Genomic DNA, 23,390 nt, shown 5'->3' with positions numbered 1-23,390 from the left:
ATCAAGTTATGCAAGAAAAAAATCAAAACAAAGGGCAGGTACATCAATAAAAATTGTAAATGCTGCCATCCACACTAGAAAAATATACCCTTGATTATCCATTCTAATAAGAAGGATGGCACCTATAACCCATAATTTACTATAACCTCTCTCCTTGCTTCCAGCTGTGACACAGGAAGGAAGCTCAAATAAGTGAAGTGCAGAACTTCCTCAGATTGAGGTACATAATTTGTAATGTAAATAGATCGTTTGCAGATAATCAGGAATGTACTGCATTTTACATCCTCAGGCTACCGAGGCCGTCATCAGAAGCACAGTGGCTAAGTGTGATGAGTGAAGCTGAGACTCGGAGATTGTATTTTTATTATTGCGAGATGATTGGACTCAAATGAAAAGAGGTTTTTATTCTCTTTTATTTATATCACATCTGCACTAACTAAAACAGCTTGCTTCGTTATAAAAGGATGAATGCTCTATTTCAAAATATTATTTGTCTCTGATTATGAGTATTGACTTTAAGGGTCACACTAGCAATAGTTAAGTAAAAAGGGAAATAACTCTAGAGTTAGTTTGTCCAATGACAAAATTCATTCACCTTATTTTCATTTGCCATCTTCCCACCCAATTCCTCTCCTCCATCTAACTTTCCCATCACTGTTGGCAACTCCACCATCCTCCCAGACTCTCAAGTCTGCAATCTTGCATTATCCTTGACTCATCTCTCTTCCCACCCCCAAATTCAGTCAGTCACCAAATCGTATTAGAATTTCCCTCACATCTCTGCCCCTTCATCCCACCACACTGTGGCATTAAGCTGGTCCTGTGTCACCCTCCTCATTGTCCTCCCAGATTCCAGTCCATACTTCACTCTGCTGCTCATGTCACTTTTTCTACAACACAATTTTGCAGTCCTCTCCCGATGCCTCATAAACCTCCAATGGCTGTCCATCTCCAAGTAGAAACTCCCAGTCATTGGCTTTAAGGCGATGAGCATTCTCTCCTCTACTTTTTCTCACTCCTCTTCCACTTCACTCCTCTCGAGCCCACCAACTCACTGTGTCATGTTCTCATCTCTCTCATCGCTGACATTTAACTCATGTCCTCACCTTCTACCCTGAACTCCCTCTCCTCTCTCCTTTAGAGAAGCAGCTTGGCTTATTGGAAAGAGCGTGGGCTTAGAAGTCAGAGGATGTGGGTTCTAATCCCACCTCTGCCACTCGTCTGCTGTGTGACCTGAGGCATGATGCATAACTTCTCTGTGTTTCAGTTACCTCATCTCTAAAATGGGGATTAAAAGTGTGAGTCCCACCTGGGACAATCTTACCTTGTATCTACAAGAACAGTACTTGGCACATAGTAAGCATTTTACAAATACCATAATTATAATTATTATATTATTATTATGGCAGACCATTGCTCTCTTCAATCTGTTTGGCCTTTCTGAAATCACATCTCCTCCATGAGGCCATCCCTGTTTAATCTTTCATCTCATCAATCTATTTTCCCATTATTGTACTTTCCCAAGCACTTTGTACAGTGCTCTGCACACAGTAAGCGCTCCAAAAATACCTTTTATTGATTGCTGCCACTTCAACATCACCCAAGCACTAGGGTACTCACATCCTCCCTGCCTACATAACTCCTACAAACATATTTATATACTTCACTGCTTTGTCCTAACTGTAATTTACTTTAGTATCTGTCTCCCCTGCTAGACTACAAGCTCCTTAAGGGATGGGATCATGCCTAACTCACTCCTGACTTTCCCATCACTGTAGAAACCACCACTATCCTCCCTGCCTCACAAGCCCATAATCTTGGCATTGTCCTCTTTCTTATGGTATTTGTTAAGTGCTTAACAAATGTGTCAAACACTGTTCTAACTGGGATAGGACATCCTCATTTTGCCAAAGAAGGAACTGAGGTCCAGAGAAGTCAGTGCCTTGTCCAAGGTCACACGGCAGGTAAGTGGCAAAGCCAGGGTTTGAATCCCGGTCCTCTGATTCCCAGACCTGTGCTCATTTCCACAAGCCATGTTGTTTCTTTCTCTTTACCTTACCAAGAACTTAGTACTGTACCCTGCACAGTAAATGCTCAGTAAATGCTACTGATGGACTTGATTTCCTGCTGTTTAGACTGTGAGCTCTATGTGGGACAGAAACTGTGTCCGACCTGATTATCACATATCCACCCCAGTGTTTAGATCAGTGTTGGATACGCAGTAAGCACTTAACACATATCACAGTCATAATTATCACTGCCGGAAACCAAATACTGGGCTAGATGGACTTTTCACCTGACTCACCTATGTAATGGCGCGGCTTATAGTCTTCTTTTTGATGAACCTGATGAACATCAAAGTTCTGAGATTACTTCATGATGTCCTGGCTGGCCAAGTCAGAGACGAGAGTTCCGTTCTGATGCATTCACTATTGCCAGGGGAGTAAAGTACGGGGACTTGTTTATCAGCCAAACATCATGGGCTGATAAGGCTAAAGGAAACAAAGGGGATGCACAGCCTGCACCAGGGAAGCCATACACCAAACCAAAAATGTATTTTGGCAAAACAGAGCTTAGTGCTGTCACAGTCAATCAATCAATCAACTATATTTATTGGTTACTATGTGCAGACCACTGTACTAAGAGCTTGGGAGAGTACAATACAAGAGAAATAGCGGACATGTTTCTTGCCTGTAATGAGTTTACAGTCTAGAAGGGGAGACAGATATTAATAGGAATAATTTATAACATATAACAAAGATATATACAGAAGTGCTGTGGGGTTGGAGGAAATATCAAGTGCCCAAAGGTCACAGATTGACATGCACAGGCGACTCAGAAGGGAGAGCAAGCTGGGAAAAAGAAGGCTTAATTGGGGAAGGCCTCTTGGAGGAAATGTAATTTTGGTAATTCTTTGAAGGTGAAGAGAGTGGTGGTCTGATGTCACAGAATTCTGTTACCTAGAGAGCACACTAACCAATGACACAGTGAAGTAAAAAACCAAATCAAGGAGGCTAAAGTAGCTTTTGGGAGACCTCCCCCTCCAGACTGTAAGCTCGTGGTGGGCAGGGAATTTCTCTGTTTGTTGTTATATTGTACTCTCCCAAGCACTTAGTACAGTGTTTTGCACAAAGTAAGTGCTCAAAAATGGTGTAATATATACAGCACAGGCCTGGGAGTCATTAAGTCATGGGTTCTAATCCCAGCTCCACCACTCGTCTGCAGTGTGACCTTGGGCAAGTCACTTCACTTCTCTGTGCCTCAGTTACCTCACCTGTAAAATGGGGTTGAGACTGTGAGCTCCAAGTGGGACAGGGGCTGTGTCTAACCCAATTCACTTGTATCTACCCCAGCGCTTAGCACAGTGGTCGGCACATAGTAAGCAGTTAAAAAATACCACAATTATTAGGAAATATGATTGAATGAGTGAACAGATTGTGAAAGCAGCCTACCAAATGAAAGGTCCACAGAAATGTACTGCCTAAACTTCTCTTCAGCTTGATACCTCAGCACCACATAGACAGCACATCCAGCTTCTTTTGCCGATTCCTGATCAGTCTCATACTCTGCAGTCTCATACTTCCTCCTGCCTTCAGGACACCTCTACTTGGATGTCCTGCCGACACCTCAAACTTAATGTGTCCAAACAACACTTCTCATATTCGCACCCAAAACCTGCTCTCCCCTTGACCTTCCTATCACTGCAGCACCACTGGTCTTCTTGTCTCCCCAGTCTTAGCATAATAATTTTGCCCATAATTTTGCCGTTTTCCTCGACTCATCTCTCATTCAATCCACATATTGGTCTGTTAACAAATCTTATCAGTTCAACCTTCCCCACATCGCTAAAACTCACTCTTTTCCTTCTCCATCCAAACTGCTACCATGTTAATCCAAACACTTTTCCTATCCCGCCTTGAACACTGCATCAGCCTTCTTGCAGGTCTCCCTGAATCCTGTCTTTCCCTACTCAAGCCCATACTTCACTCTGCTGAGAATGAGCAAAAAAGGGCTATCTACACAACTACCGAATGGACAGCTAAATTTGGAAAGACGCAGAAAAGAGCACAGAGGAAATATTTTAAAAACAAGGTAAAACAAAGCCTCAGACAATGCTGAATCCCAGCTGAAAAGTGGGGTTCACTTGCTGAGACCAGACCAGCATAGCTTACTACCACAAAAGGAGCAACTCTTTTCAAGTAAAAGCGTCATAAAGAACAAAAGAGGAAGCAGCAAAAGAGAAGGCATTTCCCGTTGCCTGAAAATACTAAATATAACACCACAACAAGGGATAGTCTTTCTGTAATCACAGGGTCCCACAATTGCCTTTCAGCCACATATACACTCTTAGGTGAATTTTGCTAGTGTTGTCCTCTTCAAATATAAAGGCAACTAATAATAAGTGGTATTTATTGAGTTCTTTGTGGGCAAAGAACAATATTAAGCACTTGGTCTTTTTACTCTACATAAAATGCCCATGAATAAGCTCCAACACCACTGCATAGCCCGGTGTGGGCATGGGTTGTCTCTATTGCTGAACTGTACTCTCCAAGTGCTTACTTAGTACAGTGATCTGCACACAGTAAGTGCTCAATAAATACAAGTGAATGAATAAAGCAAGTAGCTGCAAGTCCTGAGTTCTCAGTGAGTGGGGTTCAGGGGCTAGGATGAAATGTGGGTTGTAAAGGGGCTGGTTGGCGGGGGAGAAACCTTGGTAGATTTTCTGACACGAAAAAGAACAGAAAAACTTTAGCTTTACCAAAAAACAGCTTGAAACGCTTGAAAGAATAAAGCCTGATGAATGATTTTTTAAATTCGCCCAAGTAATTTTCAAAATTAAGTAAAGAACTGGAGTCACCAAAACGGTGCCAATGACCTTAATGCTTTCAAGTGAAAGCATTGCTTGATGTGGGAGACAGGGGGTGAGAGTTACAGGGAAAGATGGAATGCTTGTGGGAGGGTAAAGATGGTGCGAAAGGGCTGTAGTGTCACCGGTCGATTGTAGAATACGTCAGGATCCCTTGGATCTAAACTCAAACCCTTAGCATTTTATCCATAGTCTATGAAGCACAGCATGATGATGAATAATTAAAACCAAATTAAACTTGGCAGACTCAAAAAAGAATAAAGCATTGATCAAATCTCATTTTTCCAGTCACTGGTGATTTTGCAAATTTTGGTTACCACAGTGAGTCTCTTAATTAGTGCAAGTCAGTAAAATCCTACTGAAGCATCATACTTAAGATTTCAAGGTTGGAACCAACAGAAAATGAAGTTGGAAGACACAGAGATGAGTTGACATGTTTAATGAGCAAAACGGAATATGGGAAACAGTAGGCAAAATGGTGTCGGAAAAGCATTTTTCTAACTTCGACATATGGTGTCAACTGTTCTTAGTATTTATGAATAATATTTTCCTTCTATTATCCATGTCTGACAAACTAACTATATTTCGAAGTTTGCATTTTCAGTTTGTCGAGGTAAGGCGCTCTGGGCAAGATCCAAGTCAGATAATCAGCGTACCGTTGGGCTGCCTATATCCTTATGAAAATACATATACAGAAGGCACTGTTTTCTATGATCTACTTGCTGAATGATTTAACTCCATAGTCTGACCTACGGCTCACTGCGGTTGGGGGAAATGGAGATGGAGTGAAGCCTCCTGCAAGGGCCACCAGCAGTGAAGGCTTCGGACTCAGCAGGAATCTGGGAAATATCTACCTTACACTGGGGGATGGAGGGGGAGAGTTGAGGTGGAAGAGCATCAACTGCGGAGGTGACTTGCCCTAGCCAACTGCCTGCTAACCGCCAGCCCAACACTGGCACCATGGAGCTGTCACTTTGGCCATAAATGGGTTTTAGGCAGCTTGTCAGCTGTGTGACCTTGGGCAAGTCATTTCACTTCACCCAGAAGCAGCATGGCCTAACAGAAAGGGCACAGGCCTGGGAGTCAGAGGTCATGGTTCTAATCCAGCTTCTCCTCATGCCTGCTGGGTGACCTTGGGCGAGTCACTTAATTTCTCTGTGCCTCGGTTCCCTCACTTGTAAAATGGGTAACAAGACTGTGCACCTCATGAGAGACATGGACTGTGTCCAAGCTGATTACCTTGTATCTACTCCAGCATTTAGAACAGTGCTTGGCACATAGCAAGTGCTTAAATACCACAATTATTATTAGTACTATTATTATTACTACTTCTCTGGGCTTCAGTTACCTCATCTGTAAAGTGGGAATTAATACTGTGAGCCCCATGTGGGACATGGACTGTGTCCAACCTGATTAGATCTTATCTCCCCCAGCATTTAAACAATGCTTGATGTATAGTAAATGCTTAACAAATACCATCATTAAAAAAAAAAAGACTAACAGAAATCAGAGCACACGTGAGGGGCTCTGTGCAAATCACTATCACAACAATCGATGCCCTGGTGCAGGTTCTCAGGCCTGAGGCCTCAAGGTCGAGCAGGGCTCATCGCCATTCTTGACGAGAGACAGCATTATGTGGCATTATATGGTATGAGGTATTAGCCGGTTGGAAACTAAAAAAAATGTATTCTTTAAAAGGGACTCTTGCTGGGTGGAAAACGGAAACAACCGATTTAAAAGACATGAATACATTAGGAATTTTAAATGTAACAGTGAACAAAGTATAAAAGATGGTGTTAATAAGTGAGCTGTGCATCTGCCCTGCCTACATTACAGAACAGCTCCAACTACAAAACCTTTATTACCAACAGAATGCTGACACTAAGTGAGATTATGGGCTCGAATAGATCACCTGCCTTGGTAATATCTCCCTGCGGCTTCAGTTTAAGTAAATCTCAATGGGCCTCATTTCTTATGAGTTTTCTCGAGATGCCTGATAACCCTAATTCACTTATTTTGGTAGCGTTTCCTCCAAAGATTAGGATTTAAATTTGCTGATAATAAATGTTCAGCATTTATACAACTCGGTTCTTGCAGCTACACTCCCACTAGAATGATACATTAAAAGCAACATTAATGTTACCTCCGCACTTGCTGTGTGAGAAGCATTGTACTAAACACTGCAGAGACATTCATCTGGGCTTGAACCCCGGTCCTCAAAGTCCACAGATATTATCTAGCTCTCTTTTGTTTAGAAAGATGATGGTATTTATGGTAAGACTTTAATGGAAAGATAGCTGAAAAGACCAATGAGCGAATGGCATACTCTAATGCATTGCTTGCATTTACCAGAGTGTAGGAATAGTGTGATATCATGCCCCTAACCAAGCTAAAGGTCAACAGAGCAGTATTCATTCATTCCGTCATCTTTACTGAGCGCTTACTGTGTGAAAAGCACTGTATTAAATACTCGGGAGAAGCAGCGTGGCTCAGTGGAAAGAGCACGGGCTTTGGAGTCAGGGCTCATGAGTTCGAATCCCAGCTCTGCCACTTGTCGGCTGTGTGACTGAGAGCAAGTCACTTCACTTCTCTGCGCCTCAGTTCCCTCATCTGTAAAATGGGGATTAAGACTGTGAGCCCCACGTGGGACAACCTGATTCCCCTTTGTCTACCCCAGCGCTTAGAACAGTGCTCGGCACATAGTAAGCGCTTAACAAATACCAACAATTATTATGAGAAGCAGCGTGGCTCACTGGAAAGAGCACGGGCTTTGGAGTCAGAGGTCATGGGTTCGAACCCCGGCTCTGCCCCTTGGCAGCTGTGTGACTGTGGGCAAGTCACTTCACTTCTCTGTGCCTCAGTTCCCTCATCTGTAAAATGAGGATTAAGACTGTGAGCCCCACGTGGGACAACCTGATTCCCCTGTGTCTACCCCAGCACTTAGAACAGTGCTCGGCACATAGTAAGCGCTTAACAAATACCAACATTATTATTATTATTATTATTATTACAATATAACAACAGACACATTCCTGCCCACAACGAGTTCACAGTCTAGAGAGGGAGTGCGGTAGTGTGGTCCAACCTTTTCTACAGCTGTGAGACCTGAACCCTGCTCCTTGAGCGGGTCCCATCAGGGTCTTTTACGTGCCACAGTCAATATCAAATGTCAAGACAACATCACAAATTATCAAGTCTGGAACGTAAGCGGGCTCATAGCACCCAAGCTAATCTCAGCTTTGCACAGCCATTTTGGGCGGAATATACCAACAGAATGAGCAATGACAGGATGCATGCACGGCTGCTGAATGGAGAGCTGTGACTGGGAAATCAAAGCAAGGTGGGCAAGGGAAATGTTTCGAGGACACTGTGGAATGGAATCTCAACCGATGCTGCAACCCTCCTGAAAACTGGGAGTCAGTTGCTGAGCATAAACCAGTGTGGTGCACTGTTTATCAAGAAAGAAGTGGTCCTTTTTAAGCAGAAAATTCATAAAGAAAAAGAGACAAGAAGGCAAAACAGAAAACCGTGCCAGACGCTGTGTAACAACATAAAAGATAGTCACGTGCACACTATGTGGCCGAGACTGTGTAGCGCACGCTGTCCTGCCTATTCAAACTTATTTTAACATTGCTATCTTGGTTTGTTGGTTTCGTCCCTTATTGTTGATCACAATTTGTTGTTGCTTTCTTGTGCTTGCCCTTCCCTATTTAGATTATAAACCCTGGTGAGAGGGGAACTATGTCTGATTCAATTATCCTGTATTTACTCCAGCACAGTCAGCCCTCAATAAATTTCCATAATGACTAGTTAACATCTTTACCAGTAATATGAAAAAAAGAAAAGAGGAAATGTTCACCAAATTTCAGAACTACGGCACTAAGCAAGGTTGCCAATATTTTAGAAGCCTGGAATAAAATTGAATCTAACGGGAATAAACTGGATAATGTCCCACTGGGACAAATGAAATGTATACCCTTTTAAACAAAAACAAAACACCACAAATTCAGGATGGAGAGATAATCTAAGCACAAAAACAACATAAGGATCCAGGAATCAGTCAGCCACAAGTTAATGAGAGTCAGCAATGTGTTGCTATGATTTAAAAAGCAACACGGTATTGGGATATATGGCAGAGAGCCGGCAAGTAATTCTTTCCCTATAATCTGCATTGATAGAGTATTAATAGAGCATTATGCCTGGTTTTGGTCATTAAACTTTAAAATAGATTCGTAGACGCTGGAGAAAATTCAAATAAGAATGACAAAAATAATTAAAGGATGCAAAATCAATCCTATGGGGAAAAGTTGAAGGAATTAGAATTGCTCAACCTGGTAAAGAGATGGCTACAGAGTGTCTTAATAATTACCTCTGGAGTTTTGACAGGCTTTTACTGGGAGGGTGGTTAGCAGTTATTCTCTAGGTCCACCAGGAACCAAATAAGAGTAAACGATCATTACAGCAAGAGATTTTGGGGTGGATTTAAGGAGAAACTGTTTGACTACCACCAAAACAGCAGCTAATGAAGGAAGCTGTGGGGTCTTCACTAAGGAAGGCACCACCATCTGTCTTGGGGCAGAGGGCTGGGCCAGGAGATTTCTCAAGAAAATCAGTCCATGATTCTCTGGTTCTAGGTAATATATCTCAGGGCCAGGCTTCCAGTTAATTTGTTAAAATAATTCTACCTCTATATATTTATTTTGTTTTAACCTTTGGGAATGTAGTAGAAACAGGTTTTGAATTGAACAATCTGACTTTTACATAGGAAAACATTTCTTTCTTCCTTTGAAGTGCTTTTGAAAAAAAAAAAAATTGTTGAGAAAATGGAGCAAAGGCTCTCTATAAACCAAACCAATTTCATACCTTTTATTCCCCTCTACACTACATTAATGATTGCCAACTTTGTGTAGCTAAACTATCCTACCCACTGGGGTCCAATCTAAGGTAAGCTTTTTTGGTCAGGAAGAAGAATGTCCTCTTAACCACTTTTATACTTTGAAGTATTGATCTGGAACCTTGAACATGCCTTGCATTAACTTTTCAAACGGCACTAAGTTCCTTTGGGTGTAAGTATTTATATTCATAAATTCCAGTCACGCTCAACCAGAAGTAATTAGAAACTATCCCATGAGTTACAGAATTTCTAAAAATATTCCACAAGCATCATGCAATATGAAGTAGCACTTTTCTCCTCAGTACTATCATCTGTATAGCCAATAATTAGCATGTTGGTGTCCCAAATGAAAGATATAGTTACAGTAACATCCTTTCGTGATGGAACCACCAAAGATGCTTTTCCTCAAGACAACAGATTTGATGGACAATTAGCTTATCAACTGGAGTTCTGCTGAGCAGAGAAAAGTTTTGGAATTTCCTTCCCCTCAAAAACAATAATTTTTAAAATCATAGAACATATTTAACAAATCTGAAAAAGACTGGGAAATTTAGATTTGGGAAAGATGTATGACAACACAATGAGGAAGCACTGTACAGCTATTATCCGGTCAAAGGGAGAATTAGTAGAAAAATACTTGGTTTGGTATGATAATTTTGGTAAGATAAAATAATACCACCTTTGGACTGGTCAAAAGCATTCACTTAAAACAGTATGCTAGAATACTCCTAGCTGGGTGACTATTTGAAATTCGTGGAAGTAACTAAAAGTAGTAACCTCTAAGTCATTTTAATGGTAAAATGAACTTATTAGTGCTAAAAAAGGTAACATTAATTAGTAAAATGGTTTTAACTTAAGCATTTTAATGAGAACTCAGAGGGCAGAGTTTTTGTAACACTAATTATGCAATGATTGCAAGGCACCTTAAGCCCTTTAATGGACCACTAACTGGAAAGCATTGACTGGCTTGGCCCCAACAAAGTTGTAATAGAAGTCAGTGCATTTTGTATTTCCCATTTTCCCATGGATCGGCCCAGAAATGGAAAAACCAAAATAGAAACACTATTTTGGTGCTTTTCCATAAGTCTAGAATTGACAAACATAAGAAATTCCATTTGGATGGCTTCTGCTAATATCTGAACAAGGCTTAAGACATGTTAATAAATCTTGAAAATTTCACATTTTCACCCCATAAATCCTGAATTTTTTGATTCTTTGGAAATTAATTACTTGATACTTATGGAAAAGCAGCATGGGCTAGTGGATTCAGTGGATTCAGGATGGGACTGGGAGTCAGCAGGACCTGTGTTCTAATCCCAGCTCTTCCACTTGTCTGCTGTGATACAAGCCACTTAACTTCTCTGTGCCTCAGTTACCTCATCTTAAAATGGGGATTAAGACTGTGAGCCCCATGTGGGACAGGGACTGTGTCCAACCTGATTACCTTGTACCTACCCCAGTGTTTAGACCAGTGCCTGGCACAGGGTAAGCACTGTAAATACCATTATTATTATTATTATTATCCTGGCTAGGCCTAACATTCATTAAAACATTGATATAATAAAACAAATTATTAAGAGGCTGAAAAGGATAGAATGAACTCAATATCAATACACAGATTCTGTGAAAATTTTAAAAAAGAACTGGAAGAATCTGAAAAAGTGAACATTACCTTAAATATTGAAACCATTAAAGTTTTTACTTCACTCTTTGGAATATGAGGTGGGTATGAATGTTCTCATCCTAGTACCTGACTGTGCCATTTGTTCTTCTATCCTAGAGATTATGAAATGTATACGGTGTTCTAACAAGCACCTGAAGTCCCAAAGGAAATTCATCATGGTTCTGGTTTTTTTCTTTCATTTACTGTGTTTTCTCTAATTTTTTATGACATTCTTGAGTGAAATACCTCTAGTGTTATATATGTGTTTTGTGAAGCACAAGGCCCCACTGAGAACTGTAGTCCCTTGAAAGCATAAATGCAAATGTTCGATTTAATCAAAAAAGTATATTTTGCAAGCCCACGCTCACACTCCTCAGGCTTATCAGCTTCATTTTCAAACGAAGGGCTTAAATCAGTGGGGGTCAATTGATGGTATTTATTGAGCACTTACTGTGTGCCGAGCACTGTACTAAGCACTTGGGAAAGTACAATATAATGGAGTTGGTAGGCATGTCCCCTGCTCTCAAGGAGGATCTCTCCCAGTCTCAGACATGGTACTCTTTCTTTATCCAATAACCACTGCAAAGGCTTGCTTGGAGAGAAATTCTGGAAAATGCAACCTCAGGTCTCATGGGTGGGGAAAGGAAGAAGAGAGGGGAACTTAGTCCCTTTTCACCAGTATAGCCCTACATAATGTTGCAAACTGTGAGCCAAAGCTAAATAGTTCCATATACCTCTTCAATTTTGGTAATCTAGAAAAAGAAAAAAAAACCCAAAACACCCCAGGTCTTTTGTGTGACTATTTAACCTTTTAACCTAGCAGTACTCTTTTTTAAATTTAGGATGCTAATTCTTCAGGGGATATAGACAAAGACTGAAAAGACATTAACCTTTAAAGACCAACTAAGATTTCTGTACCCCAAAAAAACTTCAGCATGGCAGAAATTGAAATTGGAGCACTACCCAAAACAGATTCCAAAAGACATGTTTAGGGTAGATGCACAGTTAGAATTTGATACTCAGCTTTGTCATCTGATATTCAACTTTTCAGGTTCAAGGTTTGGCAGTTGTAACGTACCAATCCTCCACAGCTTGACTTTGGGAAGTCAATGAATGATTTTTGCCTCCCTTTGGAAATAGTCCTTTGATTGCTAGGAACTACTCCCCCAAAATAAATCTGGGTTTTGTCAAGGGGTGAGGGGACTGACCGTAGAGCGAAAAAGTGTCAAGAAGATTGGATGCTGTGTTACTGCTTCCAAGGCCAACAGAGTGATGTTAATTAATTCTTCTGATGCACTTTGACCTAAAAATAAATAATCATTAGCTACTTCCATTTTAAAGTCACCATTTCTCTATAGAGTTCTGTAACCCAGGAGTAAGGGCTGTTCCAGGCAGCAGGTTCCCATAACTAGTCCCCAGAGCCTGCCATTCAGGAGAAAGGCTGCCCAGCTCCATGCCACCGGGAATCCTGTCAGCCCCTCCGGGCTGAAAAGGAAGAGGAAATTTCTGTGCGCCATAAAGGATTCCCAAGTTTTAAAACTTTGAAAAGATCAGGTCTGTGGCTACTGGGACAGTTGGACTGAGCCGTGAGGAGTCCGAAACCCTGTTTCCATAGTCACAATACCCTACTCTTCTTGTAATTATCATCATCTTCACTCTTCTATTACTTCATCTTTCTAGATGTATCTGATACCAATCCCCACTCCCTTATTTTTAGATTGAGAGCCGCTTGAGGTCAAGGAGGTATCTCATTCTCATTCATATATATATTTTGTCTCCAGGGCTTAGTACTATGTACTGTGCACACAGTAAACATGTAATAAATACTACTACTACTTACCTAAGGCTCCATCTATGTTAGTCTCTCGTGAGTCTATTGATTTAATATGATTCTGTGAAAAATAAAACAGACAACAAAAGTTCAAATAAAATCTACAAAAATTGCAGAGGCTTATAATTTTTCGTGAAATTCGCAGACAATATTGAGGATTAAAACTAGGTTATCTATAAACATACTGCATATTTCAACTTTACAGTTCAGTGCAATGCAGAAACAAAAAGTAACGTACAAAAGTGACCATTAGTAATGACAAAGTTACCACAGATATAAATGAAGCAATTATAAAGTGAATTTTAATAGTAAACAAAGCATACATTTTTGAAAGGGACCTTGAACTTCTAGTACACCACTGTAATAAAATAATTCCTGAAATAATTCCAAAATTTTCTGGAATGGAATTTTCTTGCTTCTCTTCCTCTCTGTTCATACTTATACATCACATATACTGCATGTCTGTACAGGTAGTCTTTGCTGCTATAGCTCTGAAGTTTGCAGAGTCCCCCTGGATTATTTGATTTCTGATTCACAGCATAAAATGCAAAACCATAAATAGCGAGCAATTCCCCCCAGCTGTACAACTATGATTTGAGACTGGCATGCTTCGGCTTTCTCATTTCTTCCTACCCCTGGTAAGAATGTAGCTCTCTTATCACTGGAGCCTGGGGTCGCTTCAAAGCTTTAAGAACATAATGGTGGGAGAGAGAGCTGTATGGACCTCAAAAATGGCTGAGGCTCACTATCTGACTGTAGCTAGGAGACCCAGAACCAACAAAAGCAAGAACCTAACCTCATGTTACTATAAATTGTTTGATGGTGGTGGTTTTAGTTGGCAAGACAGCTCCAACTTCTATAAAAATAGTGAAGCTAATAGCAAGGTCTACTTGTACTTACACTTTAAGATTCACAGAGGACTGCATGGAGATGTATAAATGTAAAAGAACATTTCTTTAGGATAAACTAAACAAACCACTAATCCTAACAAGAGTCACGTTAGCAACAGTCATTCTGCAGAAGGAGCCCATGTGACACCGAGGAATGTTGCACGGGCTCTTTTTCTGTTCCTCACCTTTACCTTCTGTTGGTCCAGAGGGCTCTATTGGACAATCTAAGACAGCCTTCACTACCACCCAGTCAGAGGAAATGAGTAAGTGGCACAGTGAATTTACCAAAAGAAACACAAAAGTGTCTTCATCTAAAAAGATCACATCTCTGATGATGACTTGGGTGATTATGTCTGAGGGGACTGACATCTCGAGTAAGGGAAGCAGTCAATCCACCGAAATTTACTGAGGCCCTACCGTGGATAAAGAATTGAAGAAGGCACTACAATGCTGACCAAGCGATGGGAGGGAGAGGACATAAAAACAGAAAACTGAGTGACAGAAACCAGTGAACATATTCACAAGCAAGAACAGCTGAAAAAGGGAAGAAAAAAGGTCAGTGGGAGTTGCTATTGTACTTAAACTGTCTTTAACCAGATAGGATGAGTATCTCCTTCATGGAGAAAATGAGTCTTGAGCCTAAGAAGGAATGCAGATCACAACTCTCCCTACATTCAAAGCCCTCCTAAAATCCCACCTCCTCCAAAAGGATTTCCATGATTGATTTACCAGCACCCCGAACCACAGAACTGCTTCAGCCAATGCTTGCACTTAGTAACTTGATGCATTTCTTGGCCTTCATGTATACACGAGTATTCAATTATTCCCTTTGACCACTCAAGTTGTAAATACTTTTTATGTTTGTCCCCACTATTAAGTATCTAACATAAAATATTTATAACTGTGGGCAGGGTGTCACGTCTACTCTCCCTGAGTGTCTAGTACAGAGCACCGTACCAAGTCTAGGTTTAAGAAGTGCTGCTGTTTCTATTACTAGCACCTTGTAAGCATTTAATAGATATCAAAGAAAGCGAGCAAGCAAGAAGTTCCTGAGTAACTGCCATCTGCATATCGCTGAACTGAATATTTCAAGAATGAGTGGCAGCTCAAACTAAGTCCCTGCCTTCAAAGACCTAGAATCTAATTGTCCAAACATGATTCGGATCAGTCAAAAAGACAAAAGTGGAACACTCAAATGGATAAAAAAAAATGGCAGTGCTGAAGAAAAGAATAAAAAAGACAGCTAAATAGTATTAGTAGTAATGGTATTTATTAGCGTAGCTTAGTGGAAAGAGCCTGGGCTTCGGAGTCAGAGGTCATGGGTTTGACTCCTGGCTCTGCCACTTGTCAGCTATGTGACTGTGGGCAAGTCACTTAACTTCTCTGTGCCTCAGTTACCTCATCTGTAAAATGGGGGTTAACTGTGAGCCTCACGTGGGACAACCTGATTATCCTGTATCTACCCCAGCGCTTAGAACAGTGCTCGGCATGTAGTAAGCGCTTAACACATACCAACATTATTATTAATATCCTGTTCTAAACACTTGGAAAGCACAGTGGATGCACAACATGAGTTCCCAGCCCACGGGAGTAGAAGTTTCCTTCAGAGAAAAGATGACTATCCAGATGGTGACACTGCATCCATACACTTTTTCCTTGAAAATACAGCAGTTCATCTTTTTGGGCCCCTTGTCATTCAGTTGAGGATTGCTTACACACCAGTGGTTAGGGGAGGAAAAAGCATATCCTTTTGTCAGTAGAACACATGCTAAAATTGCTTTAGCAGCAGTATTCATTCATTCATTCAAATTTATTGAGCGCTTACTGAGTGCAGAGCACTGGAGTAAGCGCTTGGAAAGTACAATTCGGCAACAGATAGAGACAATCCCTACCCAACAACGGGCTCACAGTCTAGAAGGGGGAGACAGACAACAAAACAAAACAAATAGACGGGCAGCAACAGCATCAAAATAAATAGAATTATGGATATATGCACATCATTAATAAAATAAATAGAATAAATATGTACATATATATAAAAGTGCTGTGGGGCAGGGAGGGGGGTAGAGCAGAGAGAGGGAGTAGGGGTGATGGGGAGAGAAGGAGGAGCAGAGGAAAATGTGGCTCAGTCTGCGAAGGCCTCCTGGAGGAGGTGAGCTTTCAGTAGGGCTTTGAAGGGGGGAAGTAAGCTACTTTGGCAGATGTGAGGAGGGAGAGCAATCCAGGCCAGAGGTAGGACGTGGGCCAGGGGTCGATGGTGGGATGGGCAAGAACGAGGCATAATGAGGAGGTTAGTGGCAGAGGAGCGGAGTGTGCGGGCTGAACTGTAGAAGGAGAGAAGGGAGGTGAGATAGGAGGGGCCAAGGTGATGGAGAGCTTTGAAGCCAACAGTGGGAAGTAGTGATAGTACATACAACCATCCATATTCCTTTATTCCATACCCCTCTGCTCATTGGCACATATTGTGAAATAACTATTCCAGAGAACAGATGCAGCCTTGGGTCACAAAATCCATTATCTCTGAGACCTCAACAAGAGCAGACCACAAGGGATCCTCATCCATATGTTAAGCCATGATTGAGCAAGGTGTTAGAAGTAGCTGTTGGGGTAATACATCTTGAGTTATTGAGAATTGGGAGGTTTTGTGGAGGGAAGTTGCACTAAAGAGCTGAATGAAAGTGAGGAGCCTAAGAAGAAATCAAGGTTGGAGGCTTCAATTGCAGGGAGAAGAATGATTGTACTGATGGATATGGGAAAGTTGTTAGGAGGGGATAGTTTTGGAGTGAAGATGAAAGGCAGTGTGGCGTAATGGAAAGAGCCGGAGCCTGGGAGTCAGAGCACCTGGGTTCTAATCCCAGCTCTGCCACTTCTCCGCTATGTGACCTTGTGCAAGTCATTTAATTTCTCTGTACCTCAGTTAACTCATCTTTAAAATGGGGATTTAGACTGTGAGCCCCATATGAGACATGGACTGTGACCAACCTAATTATCTTGCATCTATCCCAGCACTAAGAACAGAGACCGGTACATGGTGAGTGCTTAACAAATACTCCTAAAAAATAAAAAGGAAAATTACTTTTGGACAGTTTTTTGAGTTTTAGGTGCTCCGCAAGTGAAGATGGCCTGCAGGCAAGAGGAGATGTGACATTAAATAGTGGCAGACAGGCTAAAGCTACTGAGAATCTTCCACAGAGGTGGTAGCTGAAGCTGTGTGAGCGAGTGAGCACAGAGCAAAAAGAAGAGCAGACCCAAAATTTGGGGTTCACCCTCAAGGGATGAGAGATGGAAGAGGAGCTAGCAAAAGAAAGAGAGAAAAGTAGTCAGGAAGACAACGTGGAGAGTGCCATTTTGGTAAAGTCAAAACCTAATAATATTCCAAGGAGATGGGTGGTCAAAGGTCTCAGAGGTAATGGAGGTCAAGAAGGGTTAGGACGAAGCACAGCCCAGTAGGCTTGGCTAAAGACTGTGGGTGGCTTTGGAGAGGGCAATCTTGGTCATGTAAGGGGGATGAAACCTGACTTCCATAGGTTAAGAGAGCTGGAGAGGAAGTGAAGGGGGTAGATAAAGAGCTTGGATAGGTAACTCTGTGGAATATAAGCTCCTCATAGGCAGGGAACATGTCTATCAACACTGTTGCACTGTACTTCCTCTGGCATTTAGTGCTTTGCACACAGGAAGCATTCAACAAATACCACTGATTGATTCAAAGGAAGAAGGAACATGGGACAATAATTGGAGGGGACTTTGGGATCCAGAGAAGGTTTTTTTTAAATAAAGATGATGCTCGAGTGTCTTTTCAGGCAAAGGAATGAGTCACTTAAAAGTGAGAGTTTGAACATACCAATAAGGGAGAGGAGGAGGAGAGTGGGAGCAAGAGTTTTTAAGAAATGCAAAGGGATGAGGTTGGAGGGGTAAGTACTTAGAAAAGAGAGTAACTAGAAAGGAGGCAGAAGATCTCTTAAGAGGCGACTGGAAAAAAGGATAGAGGAGTTCAGTGCTTTGTGTCAAGCACTGTATTAGGTGCTGGTGGAGATGGAAGATGGCCGTTTGAGGTGGGGTCCCTGTCCCAAGTGGGGCTCCCAGTCTCTATAGGAGGAAGTATAGATATGGAATCCCCATTTCACAAATGAGCAAACTGCGACCCAGAGAAGTTAAATGACTGGCCCAAGGTCACACAAGAGGTGACAGAGCCAGAATTAGAACCCAGACCCTCTAACTCCCAAGCCCGTGCTCTTGGCCATGCTGCTAAGAAAGGAAAGCAGACTGTACCAAGGGGTTAAGATAGCTAGTCCCTTTCTCCCTTACTCTCTATCCCTCTAGCCTGCAAGCTCCTTGAGGGCAAGGATTTTGTGTACCAACTCTATTGTACCGTACTCTCCCAAACACTTAGCACAGGGCTCTGCACACAGTGAGTGCTTACTTAATACCATTGCTTGATTGAGGAGTAGCAGGTGGCAGAACGGTGAGGTGGAAGAGGTAGTTTGGGATAAGTGCAAGGGCAAAAAGATTGAGATCAATCTGTCCTCCATTTACAGAGATCAAGAGCCGCTAGAGTAGCTAGAGTAATCGGAATGCTCAAAGTTAGAGGGACTCATCTGGGAAAGGGCTCACAGAAATGCTAGATCTTGAGCAGAGTCTCAAAGAAGGTAGATGGAAGGTGGAAAAGTATTCCAAGAAGAGAGAATATGACTAATAGCTCTGTAGTATACAGGCATGTGTGTGGGACAGTGAGTAGGATGGCTACACCGTAGTGTAAAGCATGAGTCGAAATGTGGCAGGACAACAGCTAGGAAAGATAAAACTGGTCAGAGGCATACGTGCTTCATTAAAATTAGGGGCCGTCACTGAAGAAGTACATTACAAAACATAATGTTTCACGCTGAAATGAACTTCTAGAAAATGTCCTCTTCATTTGTCAGTGACAATCAGTTTTATTCTCTGAACTAACAGTACAATTGAAGAGTACTACTTCATTTTAACTATATAACTCTATGGTACATTTGAAATCCCAGCACAGTTTTTATTGTTCATATCAGAGCCACTACTGCAGATGCTGAATGTGACTAATGTCTTCGAATTCTCCTTTATGTGGCTCAGCTTTTCATCAACTAAATATAGTGTAACTGTGCTGGCAAGGAGAAAAAGATAGCATAATTCACAAGAGTTACATCCTTAAACTAAGGAAGAATTTGTTTCATTGAATGGCATTTTGTAAGTAAAACTGGTGTCATAGGTTATCTTTCATTTCTGTTTCCTAGGGTTTAATGCAAGAGCACACATAATTTTTAAATGTTAATAAAAAATTAAGAAATTATGTGCTGCTATACAACCAACATTATGAGTTGTACTATAAATTCTGATTTCATCTCTTTCACAGCTTAAAGATTTTTCCTATTTAATATCAAATACTGGAATCCTGTTTCTATGGAGAAATTCACCCTATTTGTAACTGTTTACTGAGCAAATATATTACTGGAGAAGAATTCTCTTTATTAAAGCCAGAGGATAAAAAAGTCTCTTTCCCAGAGAAAACTGAAAACCACTTAGATTTTGGAACTGCCTCATTCTGACATGTAATCCCACAAAAAAATGTATTTATTACATTTAAATATTTTTAGGAATAGACACTTGAATAATTGAAATTGTTACTTACAAGCAAAGTTCCATAGTTGAAAAGAAACTCCTCTGTTATAATTTGAGGGCGGAATACCTGTTTGAGAAAAGTTTCACCAAATTACATAAGGCACATAATTCCAAGAGAAGAAATTTAAAGCATGTATTCCTTATTTTTGGTGGATTTCCCCAAATCCCGAAAGCTGAAAATGAATGCTGTTCCCTTAGATTTTTATGAATAATAATAATACCTGTGATGTCACAAGATGAAGCACCACTGGCATCATGGGAAGGTATATTCTCAGTTGCTTAGCTTGAACTGTTGATGGATGTTTACGTCCAGAAACATTTTCCAACACTCGAAGAATGTCATCTGAAAGCATGGCATACACAGTTTGGGAAATGTAACATAACTGATGCAAGGTAAAAGTTAGTCACTGGTTTAACAGAAAGCCTACTTCTGAAACAATGAATCGTCAAACCAAAGTAAAAATAGGGTTTGTAGGTCTCTGTTCCAAGGAACTGATATCAGCTTAGACTAGAATTACTATGGGGAAAGAAATGGACATTATGGACAATCCTGTTGTTAGCGTGTTTGAGGTAAAAAAGTGAGAGAAAAAATTGTGTGCCATTGTGTAGGTGTCAAAATAGAGCTCGCAATAAAGAGCATTTGTGTGTATAACTATGATTAGGTAAGTGTGAAAGGAAAATGAGGAGAGGCAGGAAAACTGGGGACAAGGGACAAAAGAAGGAAGCTCTAAAAAAAGACCTCATTTGTGACCATTAGAAACTAGTATTTTTATATTTAAATTGTTGAACCTTGGTTAATTTTGAGGATGATAAAGACATAATCGAGCTGTGAGATAAACTGAAGGTTATGCATATTCTGGAGTGCTCTTAACTTCTCAAGATTATTGCATGAAGCATGAAGAGTCATTAAATTTGGCAACCCTGATGTAGAGCTACATATAGATAACTAAGTATTTATGTAAATTTGTTAAAAATATATGTTCTTTCATATTAGAAGTGCCATTTTATAAATATTAACTGAGAAAAAAGGATGCCTTCACTAGCAAGATTTGAGTTTCCATGGATTTTTTTTTATGGTTCATCATTATGACTCATTTCAAATTTTACACATATCTGGTTTCTAGCTACATCTGCTGGAAGAGGATGGGATTAGAGGGAGAGCTAAAATGAAAAGAAATTCCCCTTATATATCTCCTAAAAACAAAATCAATATTTTGATTCATTTTTTAATTGACTGGCATGGTTGTTAGGAGAGCCCTGTTTTCATGAATATTAACATGAATCATTACTAATTCTTTTTCATTATTTGAAAGGGAGTTTCACTACTCTGACCACTTAGAAATTTGAAAATAATAAGAGTAGAATTTGTTAATCGCTCACTATTTGTCAAGCACTGTTCTAGGCACTGGGGTAAATATGAGTTAATCAGGTTGGACATGGTCCCTGTTCCACATGGGGCTTACAGTCTTAATCCGTTAATCCCCATTTTACAGATGAGGTAACTGAGCAGAGAGAGGAGAAATGACTTGCCCAAGGTCACACAGAAGACAAGAGGAGGAGCAGGGACTAGAAGCCAGGTCCTTCTGATTCTCAGCCCATGCTCTTTCCACTAGGCCATGATAACTGCAACATCCTTCCTCATTCTCATATACTTAAACAGAACCTCTGAAGAATGCCTGAGATGATAGCTGCCTGGGCGAAAGGTGAAGAAAAACTTTATGATTAAAAGCAAGTAAGAATCCTCAAAAAGAACTAAAGAGATCATATTCTGGGTTTCTAAATTTAATCATCTCCCAAAATTCTGAGCAGACCCTAACCACTATCTCCCTCTGCAGCTCCTTTTATTATCAACCAACATTTGTACCTGAAGTATAAAAAATGTTCAATGTAAAATCACTGAAAACAAAAATGTTAAGAGAAGCCTAAATATCAAAACCCTTAAACTCTGTGATTGACCTACTGTCAAGATGTAGGATTTATAGTCTGCCATACCAAATAGAGAAAAGATAAATTCCACTAAGTGTCAAGGGTAAAGTCCTCATCTTTGTGACTTTTCTGCACCTTACGGGGAGAGATGGAGGACATTCACCATCAGTCTACTCAATTTACCTAGAATTCCTGGCAGCTCCTGCACAACGTGATAGATGAGAAGATCCAGGCATTTTGACAGGTATTCATTGCCACTTTGCTGCTCCTTTCCTGGTGTGGCCTTCCTGCTGTCTCTTTCGATGTACATCACCAGTCTACATACAAGCAAGTGCAGAAAGATTATCTCCCTTGACAAAAACTGATCTCATCTCTCCAAAAATGCCACTGAGGCCAGGATTTCCACAGGGCACAGATTCAAAGTGACATTTAGATGATGTTGTAGAAGCTTGTCGTAGACATTTCAGCATTAGGAAAAAGAAAAAAACAATCTTTATTCACTCAAAAAGAAAATTATGAAAATGGATCTTGCTGTGGCATTGGGTAGGCAGTCATCTGTCATTGACTATATGGTTAAAGTTTTCTCAGTCTTTCTGTCACCAAGTTTAAGACTAGTAGAACTGTTTATTTCAAAACAGATAATTTCCATTCCCAAAACTACTTCTAATATCCACATCAACTGGGCCCATATGCCAATACATGAAACTCTGGATAATCTAGAAAGTTAAGTTCAATAGTGCTTTAATACACATTTTGGTTAGCATACTGCTAAAGAACACTCTTCCAACAATGTATGTCTGCCTGAAAAGAACATGATGCATAGACACAGCATGGCCTAGTGGAAGGAGTGTGGACCTGGGAGTCAGAGGACCTGGATTCTAATCCCAGCTCTGTCAGATCTGCTTGCTGTGTGACCTTGGGCAAGTCATGTAACTTCTCTGTGCCTCAGTTCTCCTAGTCTCCCTCCTACTTAGACTGTGAGCTCCATGTGGGTCAGGGACTGGGTCCAACCTAATTAACTTGTATCTATACCAGTGCTTAGAACAGTGTTTGACACAGAGTAAGCACTTAACAAATATCATGAGAAAAAGGGTTGGAAGAAATGGCTGTGCTCATGTTAATCATATCAGTCAAGGAATGAAGGCAGGAATTCAGATTTTGCTCAACACAGAGTTCATCGAAGTTCATCATCCACAAACAATATGGGAACTGAGTGTGCAGGGAAATAGTATTACTGTGTTATGCGATGTTTTCCAGAAAACACCCTAGCCGCAAGCTCTTTAAGGGCATGGATTGTACTCTCCCAAGCACTTAGTACACTAATCTGCACACGAAAGCACTCAATAAATGCCATCGACAGATACTCTCTATTTCTCCATTTCCTAATACTTTCCAAATTCTTCTGCCATCAAGTCTATCCCCTCATAAACTGATCTGGCCTTTTGATTTCTCCTTGAGCTTTCTCAAACTGCTGACAAAAGAAATGTCAATAGTCTATTCAGCCCAGTATTCAGTCTTCAGCTGAGACAACAGAATATAGTGTGGTGACTGCTCTCCCTCCCACCCCGGTCCCCAACCCACACATAAAACCCACCTTGATGGTGAAGAATGTATATGTAAACTCACTCATGAATCTGTGGTCCCTGAATTTAACCAAACCCTTCTTAAATTTTGAG

At 40.8% G+C, this 23,390-nt stretch overlaps 1 protein-coding gene across 1 annotated transcript in view; it reads right to left on the bottom strand.

Moving 5' to 3' along the window:
- The window catches only part of ULK4 (unc-51 like kinase 4), a 497,317-nt gene that overhangs the window by 290,848 nt on the left and 183,079 nt on the right, over nucleotides 1-23,390 (bottom strand). The window contains 5 exon segments of the mRNA XM_029071432.2: nucleotides 12,633-12,727; nucleotides 13,265-13,316; nucleotides 19,799-19,855; nucleotides 20,010-20,131; nucleotides 21,898-22,031. Of these exon segments, the coding sequence (XP_028927265.1) occupies nucleotides 12,633-12,727; nucleotides 13,265-13,316; nucleotides 19,799-19,855; nucleotides 20,010-20,131; nucleotides 21,898-22,031 (460 nt within the window).

Source organism: Ornithorhynchus anatinus, chromosome 8, assembly GCF_004115215.2.
Source record: "Ornithorhynchus anatinus isolate Pmale09 chromosome 8, mOrnAna1.pri.v4, whole genome shotgun sequence".
Taxonomy (NCBI): domain Eukaryota; kingdom Metazoa; phylum Chordata; class Mammalia; order Monotremata; family Ornithorhynchidae; genus Ornithorhynchus; species Ornithorhynchus anatinus.
Note: the sequence above shows the minus strand (reverse complement) of the source record. Positions and strands in the feature narration are given on the sequence as shown.